This window comes from Phasianus colchicus, chromosome 1, assembly GCF_987193195.1.
Source record: "Phasianus colchicus chromosome 1, bPhaCol1.hap1.1, whole genome shotgun sequence".
Taxonomy (NCBI): Eukaryota; Metazoa; Chordata; class Aves; order Galliformes; family Phasianidae; genus Phasianus; species Phasianus colchicus.
The window spans coordinates 13213548-13236812 of record NC_143436.1 but is presented as its reverse complement, the minus strand read 5'-3'; the positions used below and the strand labels follow the sequence as shown (position 1 = coordinate 13236812).

Here is a 23265-nt window from a genome sequence, read left to right as displayed (position 1 = left end):
AAGCACGAGGGCTTCCCCCTGCCGAAGATCGAAGCCCTTGGAAGCGCTGTTCTTTTGTTTCTCAACGCTCCCGAAGCTGAGAGTTTGAACACGCGGTGTATCTCATCCCAAGCGCACGCGTGCCGAACGGACCTGACGTTCCGCCGGCGTGCAGCGGGGACTCGGGGTTTTAAAGCCTGCAGAGCTGGCACGAGGCCCACGCGCTCCTGGTTTGGAGAGGGACGACAAGGCGGCGCCGTGCCTCGGCCAGGCGGAACGCCGCTGCGAGGGCCGCGTCTGGGTGCCAGCAGTGAGGTTACCGTGCCGCCCAGCAGCAGCAGCTCGAAAGGAAACGAGGCGCGAAGCAGGGAAGAAAAGAACAGCGCAACCAACGCCAAAGCCGAACTCCGCGCTTTATTCATCTTCTAACGCAGCAAACACAAAACTCCACACGGCGCGCCGAGCGGCAGCGACCCGACAGACAAAGGCCGCAGCGGGAGCTGCCCTGCTCGTCAAGGAACGTTCCCAGGGAAACTCGCCGCCAACGGGCGGTCGCTTAACGCGTCCCAGCGCCTCCCCGTGACGCAGCCGCTCGCGCCGACCGCCGCCCTGCCGGCCTGCGCTACGGCCCGCCGCCTGGGCTTGGGGTTATGGCTGGAGCCGGGCCCCGCCCCGCCGAGCGCCGCCCACCCCGGAGCTGCAGCGCCCGCAGCCCCCGCTCCCCAACTACGCACTCAGCCGAGCTCACCGCCCCCAATCCCCTCAGAGCCCGCCCCTTCCCCGCCACGCCATTGGCCGGTCGCGCCGTCTCTCCGGCGTCGCCTCCGCCGATTGGGCGAGGAGGGGGCGCCCCCTCGTCCCTCCCGGTTCTGTCGGTTGAGGCGAGCCGAGAGTAAATAGAAGCAGGAGCGCAAAATGGCGGAGCCGCCGAGCTCCGGTCGTGGCGCGGCTTCGCCAGAGCGGGAGCTGTTCTGCGTCAGGCCGGGCTCGGACGCGAAGGCCTCCCGCGGTTCGCAGCCAGCCTCCAAGAAGCTGAAGGGAGCCGACGAGAGGGGCCTGAAGGGCGCCAAGCGCGTCAACGGCGAAGGGGGCGGCGGCGGCGGGAGCGGCAAGCAGCAGCCGCTGCCCGCGGCGGTGCCGAGCTACGGGAGCCCCGCGGCGTGGAGCTTCGCCGCGCTGCCGCCCGGGCCCTCCGTCAGCGCGGCCGGCTTCGCCTTCCCCTCGCCGCTGCCCCGGAAGCTGCTGCCGCCCGCCCTGCTGCTGCCGTCCGCCGCTTCTCCCTCCCCGTCCTGCCCGCAGCACCGCCACCACCGGCACCGCCCGGCTCCGGCCGGAGAGGCCGCCAAGCCCAAGAGGCCGAAGGAGAAGCGAGACAAGGAGAGGAGGAAGCACGGAGCGCTGCCCGCGCTCGGAGATGGCGGCGGCGGGGCCCTGAGTGCGGCGGGTCGGGAGGAGAACGGCGAGGTGAAGCTGCTGCTGCAGAAAGGTGGGCGCCGCGCCGGGAGCGGCGGGGCGGGGCGGGGCGCCGGGGGCAGCGCCGTGCGCCGCGCGGCGGGAAGCGGTGTGGTGCGGGGCGGGAAGCGGTGTGGTGCGGGGCGGGAAGCGGTGTGGTGCGGGGCGGCCGTGCCGAGCGGGGGGGGGGGGGGGGGCGCGTGTGTGCTCCGCGGGAGCGCGGGAACGGAACGGAACGAGCGGGAACGGAACGAGCGGTAAGTGCGCGGGAAGGCGGCGGCGGCCCGACCGTCCTCAGCGCTGTCAAAAAAGGGGGTGTGGAATTAGCTATGGCGTCAGGCAGAAGCCGCCAGAGGCCTGGGGTTTTCTTACCTATTAGGGAAGTCAGGGTGTCTGGTGATTGCTTGGAGATCTGCGAGCAGAACTGAGTTTCTGCCGTTGCTACGGAGAAGACCGCATGTTTACGCAAAACATATTTCTGAAGAATTAAAAGCGATCTCATTGATTGGGCCGTTAATTTGACGGGCGAAGTCGTGGCGTGTCAGAGAGCGTGCCCTTTGCGTTGAGGCGTGCTGACCTGCGCAGCTCCTGCAGCTGCTGCCGGGGCTCCCGGCCGCCCTCGCTGGCTGGAAGCTGCTGGGCGATGCTGCAGGGCTGGGAGCGCTGCCTTGGCTCCTTCCTGGGAAGGACTAAAACTGCCGTTCCAGGTGGGATAAGGCGTTAGGTCGAACTTGGTGCTGGCAGGGACCGACGGTGGGTGCTTAGGAAGCGCGCAGCAGTGCGCGAATCTGTTTTTATTTCTAGTATATCCTCTCCCGGTCTTCGGTGACCTTAAAGCAGATGTTGGTGCGATTGCATTTATGTTAAAACCGAAGAACTTGAAACATGTGCTCTGGCAGAGTTTCTTTCAAAGGAAAGATAAATTCTAGCACTCACGTAGGCCGAGCTTGCTTTGGTTTTGGCTTCTACGTTGTGCTTCCAAGGTGAGCCAAATAGGTGAAGATGAATTCTCAGTATGCTGCTTTTTGTCCAGCTGCATTTTCTGCTAGTTCCCACTAGTATCTGAGTCTCTGATTCAGCTTTAGGTATTCAGGTTACATTTGAGATTTGTTTTTTTTTTTTCTTTTTTGAATTGTGTGTGTTCTTCTGGTTCACCACCTTATATGCATCTTCCTCTTGGGGTCTTTATTGCTGCTGTGCAAGCAGGCTCAAAGTGCATCGCTGTAATGTTTTCAAATATTTCAGTTCTGATGTGCTTCTTTTTCTTCATTGTTATTTGAAAGATGAATTATGAAAAATCTTTAAAAACGATTTTTATTACACACTTAGTGTTGGTGAAACCTTTTTGTTTCCACGATAGCTGCTGAGAAACTCCCACTGTATCTTCCTTGCCAAAATATGGAAATAATAACCATATTCTCTTGGATTGCAATGATGTCCCTACGCCACTGTGCTAATAAATCTCTAAGAACAATATTACAGTAATGAGATGAAATATTCTTGCAAGTTGGTGAGAGAAATGATGACACTGATGGTGTCAATGGAGTCATTATTTACCGTGGTAAAAGCCTGATAGAGAACATCCTATAGCAGGGAAGGATGCTTTTTGTGACAGGCACGGGTGCTTAAAGTTCTAACTGCTGTTTGCTCAGAACAGGTGTTTTTAGCTTTAATTGGTTTTTGAAAGCCTGAATACGGGCAACAAACAATGTTTTTCCAAGGCAAACGATCCCTTTATGGCATCAGGGTCTCAAGATTTGTTTAGAGGAAGCGGTTTCTGTAGCTATAACTTGGTGACAGTTTTGTGCAGGGTTGGAAAACTTTGTATTCACTGAACTGCGTATTTTTTTTTTTTCAGAAGTGAGGGGTGCGCTGCGTTCTCTGCTGTGAGCATCCTGCCTTTTAGAAGTGGCTCCATATTGGACTGTAGATTAAAGATCAGGTTTGTGCTGTTGATAGTGTGAATAATTTACTTTCGAGGAAGGAAAGGAGGAAGGCAGTTATGATGCAGGGAGAAAAAGAATGACCCAGGGGAAGGAGGGAGGACATTCAGAATGCTCACTGCAGAGGAAGATGAAGAATGATATGGTAAGGCAGGGGAAGGATGGCGTGTTCTAGAAGAGGATACCAGAGGATTTTGGGGTGCAGCAGTATTTTGGAGTGAGTGAATTTAAGATCCTTCCATGAAGGAAGGAGAAAAGCTGTTCAAGAGGGAGGTGATTCTGATCTTGGTATGGGGTGAAAAGCTCGTACCTAGATGCTGTGGGAAAGCAAGGAAGGATAGAGGAAGAGGAGGATGGGAGAGAGAAGTGTAGGCAGCCTGCAGGTGTGATGATGGTCAACTTAAAGGATTTCATATAATTAAAAACAAAACAGCCACAAAACCAAAAAAATCTGAGAGGCATGCATGTACAGATTATATAGGGAGAAGGTAGGACTAAAATGCGTCCCTCCTAAATGAATGAGTTTGTAAAAGCTGTCATATGTGCAGCTGGTAATACTTTCTGAAAATCAGCCTAATGCAGGCAAATGCAGTCTGCTTTTTTTTGCAGTCTGTGGATAGACAGCCTTCTTTGCTTGCACTGCCATGGAAAATGAGCAGCAACATGGGATTGGCAGTACTGTTCTTTCTTAGCATTCACAACTGCTAGATACGTCAGTTTCTCGCCTGCCAGAAGGGAAATGGTGCAGCTTAGGAGGCTGTGATCTAAAAGAAATGAAAGTGATTGAAAAATAAGCAGGTGGGAAGAGGTGAGACTTCCATCGTTGCTACGATGTTCTGAAGGTGCAAAAACTCCACTGTCTCCTTTGCAACTGAAGTGCATGTGGATTGCATGTAGGTACAAGAGGTGCAGTGAGCTTAGTGCTGAGGAGGCTGCTAGGAGTCGGGCTTCTGATCAGTGAGCTGTGTGCCTACCCTTCTGTGTGGAGCAGTTATTGAGCTGGGAGAAAAAACTGGCAAAGGAGGAAGGGTCTGGGTGAGCTAAGAGCAGGGAAAATGAGGGTTCTCCTGACTGTAGTGCTGATAGCGTGGTGTGTTGACAAGTGGAGGAAATGGTGAGGAGTTAGCTCTTCTAGAGAAGATAAAATGGTAGGTGCAGAGTATGAGAGCTGATGTCCTTGGCCTGCAGTGTGGTTCTGAGGCTGCAGAGCCTGGCTATGAGGTGCCCAAGGTGTTGAGCTTGGTTATGACATAGATGGATGATGCCTTTGAAAGGTGTTTTCGTATTTCCTTTCTTGAACAAATGTTCACTCAATGTTACTGATCTTTTCCTTCACTGGAAGGACCTCAAACTTGCAGAGTCATAGCCAGGCCTGCCAGCCTGTGGCTGGAGCAGAGCAAGTCTCGGGGTGATGGTCTGGCATGCAGAGAACTGGGAAGAGCACTTTGCCATCTGTGTAACTTATCCTGCAAATGAGAGATTGAGTCTGTCTAAAATAAGCTTAAATTTTACTTGGCCAGTCCATTTTGGATCGTGGAATTAAAAGTTATGTAACTAGTGTTGTTTTAAAAACACGGTGTGAATCTGATGGAAATGTCTGCCTTACCAGTTTATGGCTATACCAGTTCAGTTAGTTATTTAACTGATAGTCTGCTCGAGCAGTTCATAGTTGAAATAGTTTTGTTAGCAGTGCAAAGCTCAGATGAGCCACTCCCCACTTCATCAGCCTAGGGCGGCTTGTTTTTGTGTTTTGTTTTGTTCCAGGCTTACTGCAGGGCCCGAGCCAAATTCATCAAACATCTTCTCTGTTTCCTTGCCATTTCTGCATACAGCTTCCCTCTCTCTCCTTCGCTCCTTCAGTTTTTTTTTTCAATGATGTCTTTGCTGATAAGACTGCCTCAGTATGCAAGCAATTACAAAACGAGATTGGTATTTTTAACTTGCTGATGGGGTTTTCCCATGTGAGCAAGAAAGCAAAGCTGAGCATGGTTCTGTAGCTCTCAGTATTTTTTTTCTTCCTCCTGCTGCCTTTGAAACATAGATTAAATAGTATTTTAGAACAATTGCCAGTGATTCTTCGGATAACTTTGTGGCTTTGACTTGCGTGACAATTCTGGTTTGTAAACCTGTAAAACATAGCGCTTTTCAGACTTTTTAAAATTCAGCTTGCATCTGGTAGAGACTCTTTCATGGTCTAAATTGGGTTGGAGAAAGCTTTGGATATTATTCTGTTTCCCTGCTTTAGATCTGTGGCCATCATCTGATGAAGTAGGTTGTCTTTTTCCTTCTGCTAAATGTTACCTTTTTCTAATCTCTTCTCCTTCCTTTTCCCTGTTTTTTTTTGGTACTGTCCTGTTTAACTCAAACACCATCTTTTCCCCCAGCTGCTCTCAGTTCAGCAGTCACATCCACGCTTGTGAGACCTCCTGAGCACTCTCCTCTGAATTCTTTATTCCTGTCTGGATACACCACGTCCTTTGGTTGTAGAATCGCAGGTCGTTTTTCTCACTCAAAACGAGATGAGTGGATTGAGTGGTCAGACCTGAAACCCCTTCGCAGGCTGTGTTTGCAGCTGCCACGTTCTCTGCTGCTGATTTCTGATGCAATTCCCCAGTGCTTGTGCTTCACATTGGCTCGTGTGCCGCTGCGTGGAGAAGGTCTCCTTTCAAACTGCAAAGATCAGAGGAATGGTGGAGATGAAGCTGAAAGTAATTGCAGGTTTTTTTGTTACTGAAAAAGATCTTCCTTCCCTCCTGTTTGTGGAGGGGTTGGGGAAATGCACTCAGCTGGCAAGGGGATTTCTTTAGTCATGTTGTGTGTTTTAAACTTGAATTACTGAATGGCATGTCTATAAAATATTCCTTTTTTTTTTAAATAATAAACCGCTTTTTTTGTCTCAGAAATATTTCTTTTTGTATGATGAGTCATGAGTGTGCTCAACGACAGTACAGGAGTTGTCTGACTGGATACAAGTGCAGGTGACAAAACCGTTAGCGTGGTTACATTAAAAGCACGTAACGTGTCTGTGTACCACATTGAGGTGAGTTTTTGAGGTTTTATTTTATGGATATTTGCATTCAGAGTAGGAGAGAGCAATGGAAAGATGACTGAAGGGCTGCCCTCCTCATCCCCTTTACCTTCAGTTCTGGTACTGCTGGTGTTCAGCATACTGATGGTGTCCATTAGCAGTAGTTTGTAAATATTTTGCCTGATGTGCAGTGACAGCCCTTAAATCAAAGGGAGGAGGGAGAGGCAGGATACTTTGAACATAATCTCTGGCTGACTACTAATGTGGGTTACCATCTGGAAAGCTGATGCGAAGCAGCTGCAGCTTTTGGCTCCTGACAAGGTTCTGAAGCTTGTCTCATAACGCACAAACGGACTTGTCCAAGCTGCAGTGTAGGCCTGAAGGTGCAAACTTCACAATGTGACAGCTGCTACTTTGTGCATAATCCAGTGCAGAGCATTTTTCACTTATTCAGTATGTTCTTGATTTTCCTTTTTTCTCTTGAAAGCTTGCAGTAAAGAACTGATCACGTCTCTGAAATCTCAGTGGTATGATCTGTCAACTTGTGTTAGTATTTATTGTTCGTGAAGGCATTACAATCACTGTGAGAAGATACCAAGTTAGGAAGTGGAAAACTTTTAGAGCCTGAATTAATTCAGTTAGTTGTGTGCATTTATTTAAAATAGGAGCTGCAAGATGTCTTCACAGTGGAATTTTTTCTGTCTGTACGTAGCATTTAGGGCACGCTGCTGTTGCTGCATTTCGATCATGGATGTGCTGTTTCTAAACCACAACCATTCTGTGGTTGTTAGAAGACTGGCAAAAGTTGCTGCTATGGCATAATGTGAGCAGGATCACCTGCTCCTTGGAGGCAGTCCCTGAAACGCATCCAGTGAGCCATAAGTTGGGCTTTTGTGGACTGCTGGCTTCCTTGAGTGCTTTGTGTCACAAGAAGGTTATTGTAGCAGAAGTAGGCATTGGGCTAATGGGAAATAGCTGTCGGCTGTTCCCTGCGTCAGGACCTGGTGGTGAGCAGCATGAGGCATTGGTCATCCAGCTGGGTTCTCACCGTGTGCATTGCGTGGGTTTCTGGTTGATGTTAAGGTCAAGGACTGTATTATGAGTGATGTGCTGATGAAGCTGGAGATATTATTTCAGATGTACAGCAGGATTGGTATTTTCCCAGAGACTCGTTTTGTTGTTTTTTCTTTTTTAAATTGGAATCATATATGGTTTATATTTTTCCTGTTGCTTCCAAGGTGATGGATGGCATCGTGATTGTCGTCTTCCCCTCAAAGCCCTGCAATGGTAACATTTAAGATTGGTATATTTTCCATTTTCTGAGCAGACAGAGCAGACTTAGGAGGACTTCTTAAAAATTATTTTGATCTATGGAATAAAAAAAAAAAAGTCAAATCCTCATATTCAATACTTGAATAATCTTTTGGTTATCCCTTAACAGAACAACTTTGTGCTCTCTTTCTCTCTTTTAACATAAATCAGCTTAAATAAAACTGAGTTTTGTGTTGTGAAAATGCCTGCTGGAATGGGAAAGGAGTTATTAATATGTAGATATGCTTAGGTGGCTTCACTTATAGGTAACATACAAAACGTTTTGGCAGGGTGGTCATAAACCTTTCTGTGAATCTATACTGTATCATAAGGCTTAGTTTAATCTTTTATTTAGACTTGAGCATTTTTTGTGCATTAATTTTTTAAACACTTTTTAATTGCCTTTTAAGAAAGTGCCTTCCCCCCCCAAAACAGCAACCCTGTGGGAGAAAGTTCCACAGCTGTTTGGTGACTTGTTCTGGTGACTAACTTGTGCCTTTGTGTACTTTCTTCTATTTAATTTTGTTATCTTAACTGAAAAAAGTGAATGCAGTGGGATGGTTTTTGGAGTAGGAGTATTGGATGTCAGGGGGAAGTGCTTCACAGAGAGAGTGGTGAGGTGCTGGAACAGGCTGCCCAGAGAGGTTGTGGGTACCCTGTCCCTGGAGGTGTTCAAGGCCAGGCTGGATGGGGCCCTGGGCAGCCTGGTCTAGCATTAAATGGGGAGGTTGGAGATTCATGATCCTTGAGGTCCCTTCCAACCCTGGCCATTCAGAGATTCTGTGAATCCAGCTTCCAGTCACTGGTAGCTCTGCATGTGCTGTTTTTTCTTTTTCAGTGCAAGACCTTTCTGTTAACGCTGGTCTTCTCTCTTTGAGTCAAATGATCCCTTCACCTTCCTTTGAACTCAGACGATCTCCTCATTAGTATATGAAAGTTCTTCATTCATTCATTGCTTTTCTGAGTATTCAGTACTCCATCATAGTGAAGGCAAACTGTTCCCCTGGCAGTGCTGTGACATACCAAGGTGGTAGCTGGTGGTACTTGATGTTCTCTTGTCCTAGGTTGCTGCTATTTGTATTACATTGTCACCGGGGGACTGTCTTATCCTGTTTACTGCTGCAGCTCCAGCCTTTTCTTTCTTCCCCTTACATCTCTTTATTAGAAGTGGTAGTGGTGGAAGGCTATGGCAGAATATCCTATGGACACAGGAGGGTTACTACAGTCACCTTTACCTTTTTGCTGTTAGGAGGTGGAGCTGCTCTACACATGAAGCAGGGACCAAGCAAGGTTTGGTATCAGTAGTAGCTGCTAGATCTCTAAACAGCTATATGAGCTATATGAGAAATTCCAAGTACTGTTAACTTGTACAGTGGAACAAGTTTTGTCCTTTTAGTCATTAATTGTACAGCATGTAAGTTGTAAATTGCCTACTGTTGGGTGCATTTGTCTTAAAATGGCTTTTCTTTTCATGTTGTGAAGAGTTTTCTTGTTTCTTGGTTGAGAAAGTGAGATTTGGATTACGTGGTGTACAACTGCAGGGGATTGATCCTTTCTATTGGAGAAACCACTCAAAGGGATGTTATTCTGGGGCATTTTGGAAACTTGTAGGGAGCTCCAGCCTGTGTTGAACTGTAGCAGATGCTCTGGGCAGCAACTTATGTTGGCAGGAGTTTGTGTGGAGACTGTTTGGAGAACTGAGCTTGTCCATCCTTGTTAGATGCCAGATTTGTATCTTAACCATGTGTATGGACTGTTCTCTCTGTTGGGTGCTATACAAGTTACTGACTGCAGTTTCCTCTGTGGTAAACTGAATCTTATGGGATTTTGGTTTTTTCTCTGTGTCCCATTGGAAGCTGTGAAATGGGCCATCTGTCACTGCAGAAATTGAGAGCTGTGTGTGACTTCTGCCGGTTGGGCTAGAAAATGTTTTCCTCTGAAGATGTTTGACCTGAAAATTCAGTTCAGAGAGAGTCAACCTGACAGTTTGTACTTGTAGGCTGGGATTCTCAATTGTTTTTACCCTCCTCAGGCTGTGCCCTGGTCCTGTGGTAGCACTGTCATTTCTGCAGTGGAATTAGTTGTTTCAAACCTTCCTCGGATGCATCTGCAGTCCCTTCAGATACCGTGTGCTTGTGGCTGTTGCTGGAGGAGGTCACAGAACACTTCCATTGTTTCTTTTGGCTGGAACCTGCTACCATCATCCATGCTAATTGCTTTCTAGATCTGAAAATAAAGTGGAGGTTCTTTAGACTTTTGGTTCATTCTCTGTTCTTGCACATTGCTTCTATCCTCAGCCTGGGATGCTTGTCTCATGCCTACAATAAAGGATTCTTTCATCCTCTTTCAACCAGGCTCAGCGTTTGTATGTGCTCTTCAATCTCTCTTTGATTTCTAAATGATAGAAGTCAAGTGTACCTCTTAACAGTATGCAGATACTGGGAGAAAATCTCAATTTTTTTCCATGATAATGGTAATCCTGGCAGAGCTGAGCACTGATGCAGGCTCCAAGTCAAGCCTGCTGTTACTCCCTCCTTGCAGAGTGAATGTCTGCTTTCAGAGTGGTCAAATCTGTTGTATAATTTATTGCCTGCTTCATACTTCTGTGTTGCTGGGATTTACGATTTGGGGGTTTGTCTGTGTGGGGGGAGCTGATTGGAGAGGAAGATTAACGTCTGGTTCATGTCCTGCTAGGAAGTACAGATTTGTGCTGCTGAGAAAAATGTCTGGGTGCTGTGGTCTGCTGCACAGATCTGTCTGATTTAGCATCTCCTGTCACAGAACCATTGGAGGCCTGGTTTTGGACATGGTTGTTTCAGTTGCTTAGAACTAAGACTAAAGACAGTTTGAAGCACGGCTACCTTATTCCTTTGTTGTTTTTCTTTTTTTGTGCCATCAGAGATTTTTCTCTCTCTCCACTGCTTGCACTGATCTGTGCACAGGCAGACATATGTCACTTGCCATCTCTTGATTTTTTTATTTTCATTTCTTTTGACTCTACCCAAAATACATTCTTCCTGGCTGCTGGGGACACGAGTTCCATGGCTTTGTTAGAAAACTTTAGAATGAAAGGTAGGAATGCTGCAGAGTTGTTGTTACAGCATTTGTTTATGTAGATGACTGTCAAACCCTTGCACTTTTTAACTGTTGACATGCTTCAGAAATAGTTTGGTCATATATTGCATTACAGAACCGAAGGCTTTTTTGATAAATATTTCCAGTTTGTTAGTATTGAAGATACCTGCTTCTATTTTCTATGAATGCATGGGGTAAAGTAAGTAGGTTTCTCCTGATATCCATGTGGGGTTAAGAATTCAAGCGCCATAAATGGCACATCAGTGTTATTGACAAAGTGTTCTGAAACACACCATCATGTAGAAGCTTGAAGTGGGATTTTCTCTTTCCCTGTGGAGGTTAAAAAGCCCAGTAAACCCACAGAGGAGGTACCAGGCTTCTGTCTGAGAAACAAGACCTGCAGTGTTGGTCGTGAGGCTTAAATGCTTCACCTCAAAGGTGATTCTAAAGTCTGCTTGAAAACATAAGTCCTAGAAAGCTAGGAAGCATTTTTTTGAGGGTCTAGTATTTTCATGTAGAAAGCATGCTTAAAGACCTTTTTAATGACAAAGAGATGACAATGTGGAGTGACTGGCAATAAAGTAAACGAATTGAATTAGATATTCTATGAAAATACAGATTTTTCCAACAGATGGTAAACTGGCATTCCTTTCCATCTCACATCTGATTCTCTTAGTCATACCTTACTGCTGTTTACATGTTATGGGTGTGGCTGGTGAACTTGACAGAGATTTATTTTGTCAGTTGAAAACCTTTCATATTTTGAGCTCTCTGTGGAAGCCTTAAGTTAGGTGAGATTTCTAGTGCAGATGCACATCCAGGTAAATACAAACCCCTCACTTCTCCTGTTCCTAATCTAATGTGTGTAACTTGAGTTTCTAGAAATAAGAGCTGCATCCGGATGAAAAATAAGGACAGAGGTTTGTGTGAGTAGATAAAAATGGTTGTTAACTGTAGAGCTAACAGGCTGAGTTGTTGGATACAGTTCTGGTGTAATAGGAACAAAACTGGTCTAGGTTCTATAAGCTTATGTTGAATTATGCAACAGATAAATATTAGCTTTTCATATTGTAAGTCCTGGGTTTTCCTCGTAACTCCTTTTATCCTCTTAATAGGGCTTGCATAATACTAATGCAAAATGTGCACGCGACAAAGCTTGCTGTTCCCACTTAATCATAAAATATTTGCATTTCAGCTCAAATCAAAGAGAAAATGAAAGAAAGGGAAAAGAAGCAAAAAGAGAAGAAGAAGCACAAAATAATGAATGAAATAAAGAAAGAAAATGGAGAAATCAAGTTACTGCAGAAAGGTAGGTTAAATTGCATAGTGTTTTTTGTTGTGGTATTTAAAACCTTTGTAATTGGATTGAGTGCTGAATCTTAATACTGAGTTTTTTATTTTAACTTAAATGCCATTTTCTCAGCATAGCTGCTAGAATGCTTGTAATTTAAAGCTTTAATTATAAACTTGTCAACTATGTTAGGTACTGCAATTAAAAAGTAGAACTATTGCCACAGTGCTTCTTGCGCAGTGGTTCCTGAAGGACACCTGAAGGACAGTATGGTTGTTGGTCTCAGCTGACATGAGTTCATGAACAAAAGGTCCTGTTTATCTGACTTGATTTCCTTTTATGACAAGTCACTCATCAGGTTAGCCAAGAGGGGCCAGCTGATGTTATCTTTTTGGATTTCAGTATAGTTCTTGATACTGTTTCTCACACTATCCTTCTGGTTTCTCACACCAAATGCCCCTTCTGCAGCTAGGCAAAAACATAATGTGAGCAACTGGCTGACAGGTAGGGCCAAAGGGTTATAGTAAATGGGATTACATCAGACTGGTGGCCAGTCACTAGTGGGGTACCCCAGGGCTCTGTTTTAGGGCCAGTTCTCTTTAATGCTGTCAATAAATGACTTGAATGTTTTGAACAGGTTTCCTGACAATACTGAATTGGGAGTAGCTGTTGATTCTGTCGAGGATGGAGAGATCTTGCAGGGAGAAATCCTGCTTCTCTCAGTGTCTTTTTCTGTGAGTGATGCTGTGCTCCCACAATCATTTTTCTGGCTCGTTGCTGGACTTACTCCAGTATGCCCATGTCTGTCTTGGACTGCTGATCCAGAGTTCTGTGTGACACTCCAGATGTGTTACATCAGTGCTTAATTAAGTGGAAGAACTGTCTCCATCAGTCTGCTGGCAGAGCTCTTCCTAATTCTGTCCAGGAGGCTGTTAATGATGGCTTATGGTCAGTTTGTCATTCGTGAGGACCCCCAACTCCTTTCCTTCCAGGCTACTTTCCAGGCAGTTTTGTCTTCAGCCTGGATGGGGGCATGACTTTATTATTCAGTGCAGTACTCTGTGCTTCCCCATGTTAACTGTGTGAGACTTTTGTTGGCCTAATTCTCTGCAGCCTTCTGGCTTGGCAGTACAACCTTCTTGTGCATCAGCTACTCCCTTCTTCCAGTTTTACACTGTCTGCAGACTTGCTGAGGAGTGTGCTTTGTCTCATCATCCCCATCATTAATAAAAATGTAGTATAGCATTGTCTCAAGGTATCAGCACCTGGAATTCTCTGGTAGTGGCTGTCCTCCTACTGGGCTCTGTGCTGCAAATCACAGCCCTTTGAGCATATTAGTAAAGCCAATCCTTGATCCACCTCCTTCTGCATTTGTTGAGGCTGTTTGAGTAGATCCAATATTTTTTATTTTCAGACTCAGCTTTCATAGTTAAAGAACAAATTCCTGATAGATTTTTCTGCTACGATATCATTTACAACAAGAAATAAAACTCCCAAATCAAAACATTATCTTCAGTGCATTCATATGAGGTCATGGACATGCAATTGTGTGATTACTGTGTCACAGTTCAGAGTATAAATGCAGCTCCAAGTAATTGCATTAGCAACTGACAGCTCATCACCTGTGCTGATCAGATCTCATGGTATCAGCTTAGACGTTGTGGAATGTTCAAGCTGGTGACTTCCTGTGAAAAGATGCAACTTGTCTTTGTCAGTGTGGAAGGAAGTTGGTGGTTGAGATACTGAGCAATGTGTAACTGCCTTAACAGTGAGAATGTTCAGGTTGTGTTTTTGTGCTATCCTTTCCTACCTCATGTGCTGAATGGCAATAGAAATAAGGCACAGGATAAGAACTTAGAAAGACAGCAACTCTTGTTACACAGATCTAATAAGAGACACCTAATGAAGGTATTGCACCTGAAATGGTGCTCCATTGTTTAAAGTAGGTGGAAAAAAAAAAAGGCATGTGCCACAGGGGTTGCATAAGATTACCTCTGCTTGTTAGAGCTAGTTGAATAACAGAGTATGTTGTCCTCACACAGAACAGTGCTGTAAGTAGGTTAAATGCCTGGTCTGTGTTTCACAGTCTCCTTGTATCTATTATCAGACAAGAACCATATTTTAGGTTTCCTTTAGAAATTGTACAGAAATGTTTGTAGAGGCAGTGCTTGGTTTTGCTGTGTCTGCGGTGTCCTGCAGAAATGGCTCCTGTTTCAGGGAAAAAAAGGAGAGCAGTCATTAGGAAAGCAGGCAGATTTCCTCCACTGGGTTTATATCCTGTTCAGGACAGCAGTTCTGGATTTGTCTGTGGGCCTCCTGAGATCTGGCTGGCTGTGCTTAAGTGGTCTGTGATGATTGTACAGCATTTCCTGATTATTCTGCTGATGTAGCTTTATGTGCTGAGCTGAGGGCTAGAGAGCAAAGGCTGATGTGCTTGAAGGTGCAACTTGTATGTGTCTGTGGTCAGCACCTCTGTGACCTTCTGAAAGGTTAGTAACTCTTCATCTAAGGATATCTTCTTCCTGGAACTTCCTGGAAATTAAGCTCTAAGCCCTTTTATTCTCAGCTCAGAATTCACTGTGTGGACTTGAGTGCAAAGACAGACTTCAGTGCCTGTCTGTGAAGCCCGCTCGTTTCCTCTTTCTAGGTGTCAGGTCCAGATCTTGTTCTAAAAATGTCACTGACTGTCTGCTGAATGCTTTTATTCTTAAGTTGTGAAGGTGATGTTAGTGTTTCAATTTGTCGTCTTTCCTTTTTTTACCTTTTGTTTGAGACTTTCCTTAAGGTGATGGTGGTGATAGGCTGCGTAGCTTCAGACAGTTAAACCAGGTGTCCAAGATAAGGGTGGCTAGCTTTGGGAGAGGAAGCCAGTACTGAAGGTTTGGTGCTTTTTTAGGGAGTTGCTGTCTAAGCCTGATTTTGGTGCTTTGAGCTGCATGCTGGCAGAGTTTGCTTCTGCTGTTTGAGAAGCTTAGGGATGTGTGCTGTTCATCTGCCTGAATTTGTGTTGCTGTTTCTGTTGAAAGCAACTTGCCCTAGTTTGGAGGACAACTCTGAAAGGGCTTTTTTTTTTTCTCAGCTCCTGACTTTCTAAAGGAAATGTTTTGCTCTTTCAGTGAGCCTGGTGGCTTTTGTATACATCTAGGGCTAAATGCTTTTTTTTTTTTTGTCATTGTTTTGCACTAGCAGGTATGTTTTCTGCAGAATAAGACTATATACTTACTGCTGCTGCTTCTCTCTAGTTTTCTATTTGGAAGAGAGACCTGTGTTTTTTGGAGAAGAAGAAAACCTAGCACAAGCATATTGTTAAATGTTAAGAAAATATAAGCAATTTAATTGTGCTCTTCCAAAAATCTGCATGGTTGGGGAAAAAAAAAATTGAAATATTTTGTGAGGAATTTTTACACTGCTGTGATGATGGTTAAGGGCTACTGGAGGACCAGCAAGAAGAAGAAAGAAAAAAGAAAAAGGCTTATTTGTACACAGTACCATTTTTTTTCCTTTTAAAACAAAACAAAAAGTCAGCCCTATTTTCCTGATATTTGTTATTTCTAAAAATGCAGAGAAGAGCTGAGAATAAACATCTTTATCTTACCAGCATTAAAATCTGTATGTACAAATTATTTTCAAAAGCTTTTTTTTGTTCTGGAATTATATTGTACTTTCTTATGAACCTTCTAGATTTTTTATAGATGGGTTTTGCACAGAAGTGATTATAAAATCTGTATGCATGCGACCTCCATCTGAGTCATACTGCCTGCTTTTTTTCCCACTTGCTATATTTGGTCTTTGTGTTCCTCTACAAATCCTCAAACATTTTCCTTATTTAATACACTTGAGTGGATGGGGATGGAAGAGGCTGAGGTAAGAGCACAGGAGGTGCAGCCCACCACAGTCTGTATGCAGCGAGTTGCCAACTTCTACCTGTAAAATAGATGGATGCAGAGTAAGACATGTAAAATAAGAGGTATGGTACGTGTGATGAGATCATCTGAGAGCAGAGCTCTCATTCCTGTGGGCCTCAGACATTTTTCAGAGATAATACATGTGCTTACCTTGTGTTGCCAGTAGGTTGCTGTTATGAAGTTTTATGCAGTGATCTTTGCTTCTACTTGCCCTTTGTTCCTCCCCTCCTCTTTACCTGACTGCCTCGTTTCTACTGCTGAAGTTGTTGCTGGCTGTGCTACTCCTGCTTAGCTAATGCCTTCAGTTGGCATGATTGCTGAGAGCCTGAGTGGATCCAACAGTGCTGGACTTGGGTGATTCCTGCTGTGATACAGGGTGACACCATGGCAGCACCTGTCAGCTGGAGGAAGAGGAAAGCTGCTCTGGCATCGAAGGAGGTGGGGAAATAATTCATCAGAAAAAAAAACAACCCAAACCCCATGCTGCTGCCTGTGAAACCTGTGCAGGCTGACAAGTTTTGTGTAATTTCTTTAATTGAAAAATATCCGAATAATTCATCTTAAGAAGTAAGTACAAATACTAGGCAAATGATGGTAGGCTGTGGCTATAATGTGCACATGTATCACCGTGAAGTAATACTAATTTTTTTAATGATTCTATTTCAAGTACAAGGAACTCAAAGGCAAGATTTGCCAGAGAATTGCAGCGCTGTCATACCTACAGAAAGCTCTTCCTTTGAGATCAGGGCTTCTGCTCTCAGAAGCTAGTATTTTTTTTTTTGCTAGTAAATTGTTTTGGTTAACTTGCTGGTTGAGTCCAGGCAGAGTGGATGCACACAACACAATCACAGGGCAAAGGATAAACATTTGGTATGTGTGAAGTAGACTTCATTTCTGGAGCTATTGGAGAGAGCCTAGTGTGGGACCATAAAGACTGATGGGACTGGAGCACCTCTGAGGACAGGCTGAGGGATCTTGGCCTGCACAGCCTGGGGCAGAGGAGGCTTAGGGGGACCCTAAATACCTGAAGGGAGGGCGCAGAAGGGCTGGAGCTGGGCTCTTGTCAGTGGTGCCCAGTGCTGGGACACGAGGCATTGGGCACAAATTGAAACACAGGAGGTGCCGTCTGAACCCAGGCAGCACTGCTGTGCTGTGCAGAGGGCTGAGCACTGGCACAGTTGTCTAGAGGCTGTGGATCTCCTCCTTGAAGATGTCCAGAAGGTGCCTGGCTGTGGCCCTGTGCACCCTGCTCTGGGTGTCCCTGCTAGGGCAGGGGTTGGGCAGAGGGGCACAGGGCTTCCTGTCAACTTCAGCCACTCTGTTTCTGTGATTATAATTTCTATGTCATAGATTAATTAAAATATTTTTTTCTCTCAACTGACGAAAGTCTTCAGGAGATCTGGTATGGTTTACTCTGCCTGCTTTGAAAGTGTGCTTTTTCCATAGCAGGGTGAAGGAAGACTGTATGCTTCCTGTGCTTCTTGAAATAGAAGGCTTCATTGGCTGAAGATAATGAAATTAACACTTCCCACTCCATAATGTTTTTTTAAAATCCAGATGTGAAGTTGTACAGAACTGTCATTATTGTCAGCGGTGATTTTTGTTGTTCCTATTTTTCTATTTTAAGTTGCAGTACTTCCAATAACACTCCTGCTCTCTAGGACTGTGTGTTTTATTTATTTACAGGTCAGTGAAAGGGGTCTTGGCTACTCCTGTTCTGTGCTATTTTTTTGTTGCCTGTGGCTATGAAGCTTAAACTCTCTGGAAGACAAAGGGTAATTCCACTTTCTGTGGCTCAGTGGAGTTTCTGTGCTTATTCTTTGAAGACACAGTCTGAAGAGGTGGAGCAGAGCTGAATCTTGATTCCTGTATGTCAGTACCTTAAATTTGAGTTGAAGTGAGAATGGCATAATGTGCTTGAGCCGTGTGCTTGACTGGCCGTGTGGGGCTGTGGGAGGAAAGGAAAGACCATTAATGAGTGTACTTCATACCTGTCCCCCTACTGGAGAATAGAAGGGAGAATTTCTTGATGGTGCTGCAGTAGGAGATGGTTGGTACAGCACCAAAGACTTAAGTGATGTTTTGCAGCTGCTGACAGGAGTACTCAGGCTGATGTTAAGCTGCAGAACAAGTAGTATACCAGCAGCTGATTCATACTTTTCATGCCTCCTAAAATGAGGAGTAAGAAGACTCAGTGTTTCTGTCTTTGAGTTGAATTGGAAAAAAATATGGAAAAAATGGTCCCTGTTAAGGCTCTTTGCTGGTGTTTTTTCCTTTGTGTGGCCTCCCACCAAGTGCTCTGCAGTTTTAGTGACTGAGTTCTCCCAAAGCAGGGAAGTGAGAACTGATTTCAGTGGCTGCCTAGAGTTAGGAATGGTTATTCTTTGCTTCTGCTGGCAGTCAGCTGGAAGGCTGTGGGGTTAAAGGAGCAACTTAGCATTATTATTGATGTCTTCTGAAACTTCTGAAATACTCCCTACTCTGCCAGTAATTTTGAGGGCTGTAAGCTCAGAGTTGAAACAATTGGATGAAATAAGAGCTCTGTGGCTTCTGCTAATGTGCAGTGTTAAATAAGTAAGTCTGTGGATAAAGCGAAGTACTGTAGGTAACTGTGGAGTTCTTTTACTTATACAAGTGCATTTGGAAGGAATTAACCTGCAGTTACCAAAGTTGAGGCTGTTTGTTGTCATTTTAAATTACAACCTGGTACTATGTAATAATAATGGTGCACTAGAATATTTGTAAAATTCCAAAGTTTTGGATCTCAATCCAGCCAATAGATCCTGCACTGTGTGTGCCAGGGGTGATGTGGCACTGCAGTAAATAAGTTTTTAAGCAAAGTTCTGTCTTGAGAGAGAAACTTCCTGTGCAGGTATTTGTGGGGGGTTCATAGAATCATAGAATTACAAGGTTGGAAAGGACCTACAAGATCGTCTAGTCCAACTGTCCACCCATTATCATTGCTACCACAAGCACTAAACCACATCTTGTAGCTCCTCATCCAGACGCCTCTTGAACACTGCCAGGGACGGCGACTCCACCACCTCCCTGGGCAGCCATTCCAGAGCCTGACCACTCTCTCAGAGAAGAAGTTCTTCCTCATGTCGAACCTAAACCTCCTCTGGTACAACTTGCAGCCATTTCCTCAGGTCCTGTTTGTTTGTTGCCTGGGAGAAGAGGCAAAACCCCTCTTCACCACAACCTCCCTTCAGGAAGTTGTAGAGTGCAATGAGGTCTCCCCTGAGCCTCCTCTTCTCCAAACTAAACAATCCCAGCTCCCTCAGCCTCTCCTCCGTAAAACTTGTGCTCCAGACCCCTCACCAGTTTTGTTGCCCTCTTCTGGATTCTTGCTCACTGACTGATATTTGTGGAGCATTAGGCCTGATTTGCATAGAAGATGGTTAAAAATCATCCAAAGGGAGTTGTGTTATTGGTGAGTATATGCATGCATGAGCAGCATGTGAAGAAAGGAAATCTGTATTCATTCCTTGACAAATACAGTTCAAGTTCTATAACTCTAATCATGCAGATATTGTTAGCCAAGCAGTAACACAACATTAAAATGTAATTTTCTTTGGTCTTTTGTACCCCAGGGAAGTGTAAGCTCAGTCTGCTGCTTAACACCAGGTCAGGGGGAAGGGTTCTCTAAATGTCTGGGGGCACTGAGTTTTTCTTCCCTGCTATTGTTTGTTTCTGGAGTCCCAGAGGAGTTCTCTGACTCACCTTAAGTAAGGCTTTTTTAAACACAGATGAAGGTTGTGACTTCTTATGTTTCTGAATCACACAGTGGAAAAAGTGCTTTGTTCATAGGTCAATTGCTTAATGCATCTCAGAGTACAGAGACAAGGTGTTGTCATGCAATTCAGAATGTTTCATAGCTTGGTTGATGCTGGGTTCTTGCAGTTCTGTGAATATGTATGTATGTACACATAGTTGTGATTGCTAGAGAGGACTGAAACACCTGTTTTGAAAGCTTTGGGTTGTGAGTTACTGCCTCAGTAGTAATTAGGTGAGAAGTGAAATAAATGAGCTTGCATCAAGCACTGCATTCATACTGCTTAAATCAAAGCTAGTTTGGATATGTCAGTGTTAGTGTTGAGATCTTTATTTTGCCTTTTGGATTGCTTTCTTACATTTTTACGAAATTCAAGACTGTTTGCTATGAGACAACTTCCCTGGCTTCCTAGGAAAGAGGCATTGTGTGTATGTAGCTCTTCTTTTTTTTTTATGGCAACCTTTCTCCAAGTGTCAAAGCAGCACTGTCGGTTTTGGAAGAAGCAGTGCATTTTGCTTTACAGCACTTATATATGTGTAGCAGTGAAGTGACTGAATGGATGTGGTTCTGCTCCTCTCTACAGATAATGCAGAAGAAGAAGATGGAAGCACTTTATTGGGCATTGCTGATAGGAATTGTGGTATTTCGGCAAACTGATTCCTCTCACTGTTCAAGTCTTGGAAACTTCTAAGCAGCTATAAACACCTACTTCAGAGTGTGTGTTTAAGTTCAGCAGAGCAGAAGCCTGAGGCTAAAAGAATGCCACATTCTTCTTTGGAATTCTGTTCAGGTTTTGCTGAAGAATACTAATACGAGAAGTCATTGCTTTCTATTTGGTGTTTGTATTCCTCAGGAAAATGTCAGCTGTGTGCTATAATAATTGGATGCAAGTACTCTAAAGTTGAGTATAAGTGGATGTCAAGGCAGTAAGAAGAATAGGCACAGTTCAGTGGATGTGTGTGCTGTAGTAGCTGAAGGAATTTTCATCCAAGGTATTACAGTTTAATGTATAACTTAAAAAAAAAAAAAAAAAAAAAAAAGGAAGGCTTAAAAATCTGAGCCTTTGCAGTGAGGTTTGCTAGGAACTTGTTCTTAGCTTCTGTGTGTGTGTTAAGGCAGTATTGTGTGTACGGGGTTTCTTCCACTTAAGAAGTCAGCCTCTTTTAGGGCCTGGAGTGGGCAGTGGGGGGGTGGGCAGCCAACCTGAGCAGATCAGACTGCTACTGGCAGGAGCTGGTTCTGCTGCTCCTTTCCTCTTTGCACGCTGTCACTGTTCTCAGTGCTTTAGCTCCTGTCAGGCAATGCCAGGAAGCAGTTCTGTTCACTGATGTAGCAGCAGACAAGCAAATAGTTTTCTGCTGAGCCGTTAAGTCGAGTCAATTTGTTTTGCAATCAGATGAGCATCAGTCAGTACAAGGAGGAGGTGCTGTGGAATTGTGTGCCAGGAGCTGTGGGAGAGAGATGAGCGGGGAGTTGGGCTCTGCTTATCCATGGCCATGAGCCATGCTCAGCTATGTCATGCATCCATATTTGAAGGCTGAACAAATAACTGAGAATCTGACATTTTTCTCATCTGCCAGTACTGAGTTTATAATACAAAAATCTTTCTCTGAGAAATATGACATCCGGAGTATCAGACTGGTGCATACTCTAAAAATAATGTTTCCTAAGTACATCATTGCTGCCAGTATGAAAATAGAGCTCTTAACAGAATTGCAGTCTTGTGTAGGCAGTAGCTTAAGCCTGTGTGAATTTGAGGGAGGCTCAAAGCGACAAACCAGCTTTTCAAGTAAGGCTGTCTTTCATTTTCTGCTTGAAGTGCCTTTACAGATGTTGGTATGTAATTTTTTCAGATGTTTGATTCTGCTATTATTTAGAGTCCTACCTGAAGTCCTCTTTCTTGTGACTTTTGTGTCTCAAGGTCTTTTACCTGTCCATTGGCATCGTTAATCTTGAAGAGAGCATTCATACGTTGTTTCCCAAGGGTGCAGACAGCCATTTTCATTTCTCTCTCTCCCTAGCTCAAACAGCAGTTCAGGCAGCTCTTTTACTTCCCATCATAGTTGTTCTGGTGGATTTTTATTACAGCTGTTTGATCTTTCTGTGGCTGTTGCTCTCTTGGTTTTCAGTTATTTTGGAGTTGAAAATGGCTTCAGTAAAAGATGTGTGGAAGAGGTGTTTGGAGATGAGGGGTTGCCAGCAAGTATTTATTTGGCTTTGTATTTTTGTACCATCGTGTTACCTGGGTAAGCATGTACAGATGAACTTTTAGTACTTGATATGTATGAGGAAAAACTCCTGCAGTCTGTGAGCAAAAGTAAAGCAAACAAACAAAGCCTACGAGCAACCAACTAAAAAACTTGCAAAAAAAACCAAAACAAAACAAAAAAACCCAAGCCAAATAACTCCCCCTCCCCCAAAAAAACAAAACCCCACAACAGAAACCCAGTCTAAACTGTTACTGTACTTGTGCTCAAACTGAACAGAAAATCTCCCTTAAAGCTGGAAGGGCAGATGTTGGGTGCCAGGTTTAAAAGAAAAGTCCTGTGGTTAGGTGTTTTCTTTCCTTCTGAAAGCTTCATGGATATAGTATGAAAACAAACCCAGGGAATGATAGATGTCCTTTGTGTCAAAAATGCCTTAGTGTGTGTAATCCCTCTTAAGAAGGTTTAGAGTACTTAAGTAGGTGTAAACCAAGTTAACTAAACTTGTTTTTACAGCTGGGTTGACTGCAGACCTTTTTGGATACATTTAAACCAAGTTCTTAAGTTTGGTAGGTTATTAATATACTGGCTTACTTTCAAGCTATCTAACTTGAACTGTGTATGTTAAATCGATGTTTGCTTTTAGTGTGCTTTAAAAGCACCACTGCTGTTAAGATTTTACTTAACTAATTTAAGTGCTGTTTTGTAACCTGAAAAGTTTCTGTTTTGTCATTCATTTATTCATTGAGCTGCCTCTGAAATGTATTTGGTGTATTCAAAACGAAAAAAGTCAACCATGGCACTTTGCAGAAGGCACTGAATTAAATAGGTTGCTACTTGAAAAGACTTCTCAGTCAAAGATAGAGAATGGAACAGAGTGAAAAAGAAAATCGGGTAGTCTGTCTTCTTCTGTCTGTATACTGCAGTAATTGAAGATGGCAATTTTTGAGATTGTTTTGTGCAAATACATGTTCACAATCTATTCCAGTATCCTGCATTGCAATTAGTAGTAATTTAAAGTCATCTAATTGCTGGATGTTCAGCTAGGACATATAGGTACTAATTTTTGATCTGAGGGCTTCTTTTGATGACTGTAGATGTATTAAAATATAAGAGAACACATAGCAAGTAGCTTCTTGCTTTAACTTCAGGTTATGTTGTATTTGGTTGCCAGTGATTGTAACCCTGGTGGACATAACTCCATCCCTTTCCTGGCCTGCATCAAGTCCTGGATCTGAGTTGCTGGTCCCTGGAAAGATGTGGGCTCTGTCTGAAAGCAAGAGAAACAGGTTGGCAGGTAAC

General features: G+C 44.3%; 1 protein-coding gene across 2 annotated transcripts in view; it reads left to right on the top strand.

Annotated features, from left to right (window-relative positions):
• The first annotated feature begins 834 nt into the window (after window positions 1-834).
• The window catches only part of RSBN1L (round spermatid basic protein 1 like), a 45292-nt gene continuing 22861 nt past the window's right edge, over window positions 835-23265 (top strand). For both annotated transcript variants that reach the window (XM_090135535.1, XM_031593485.2), the window contains exons 1-2: window positions 835-1465; window positions 11984-12097. In XM_090135535.1, coding sequence (XP_089991661.1) covers window positions 895-1465; window positions 11984-12097 — 685 coding nt within the window. In that variant the 5' untranslated portion in view covers window positions 835-894. The remainder of the gene's footprint in view (window positions 1466-11983; window positions 12098-23265) is intronic.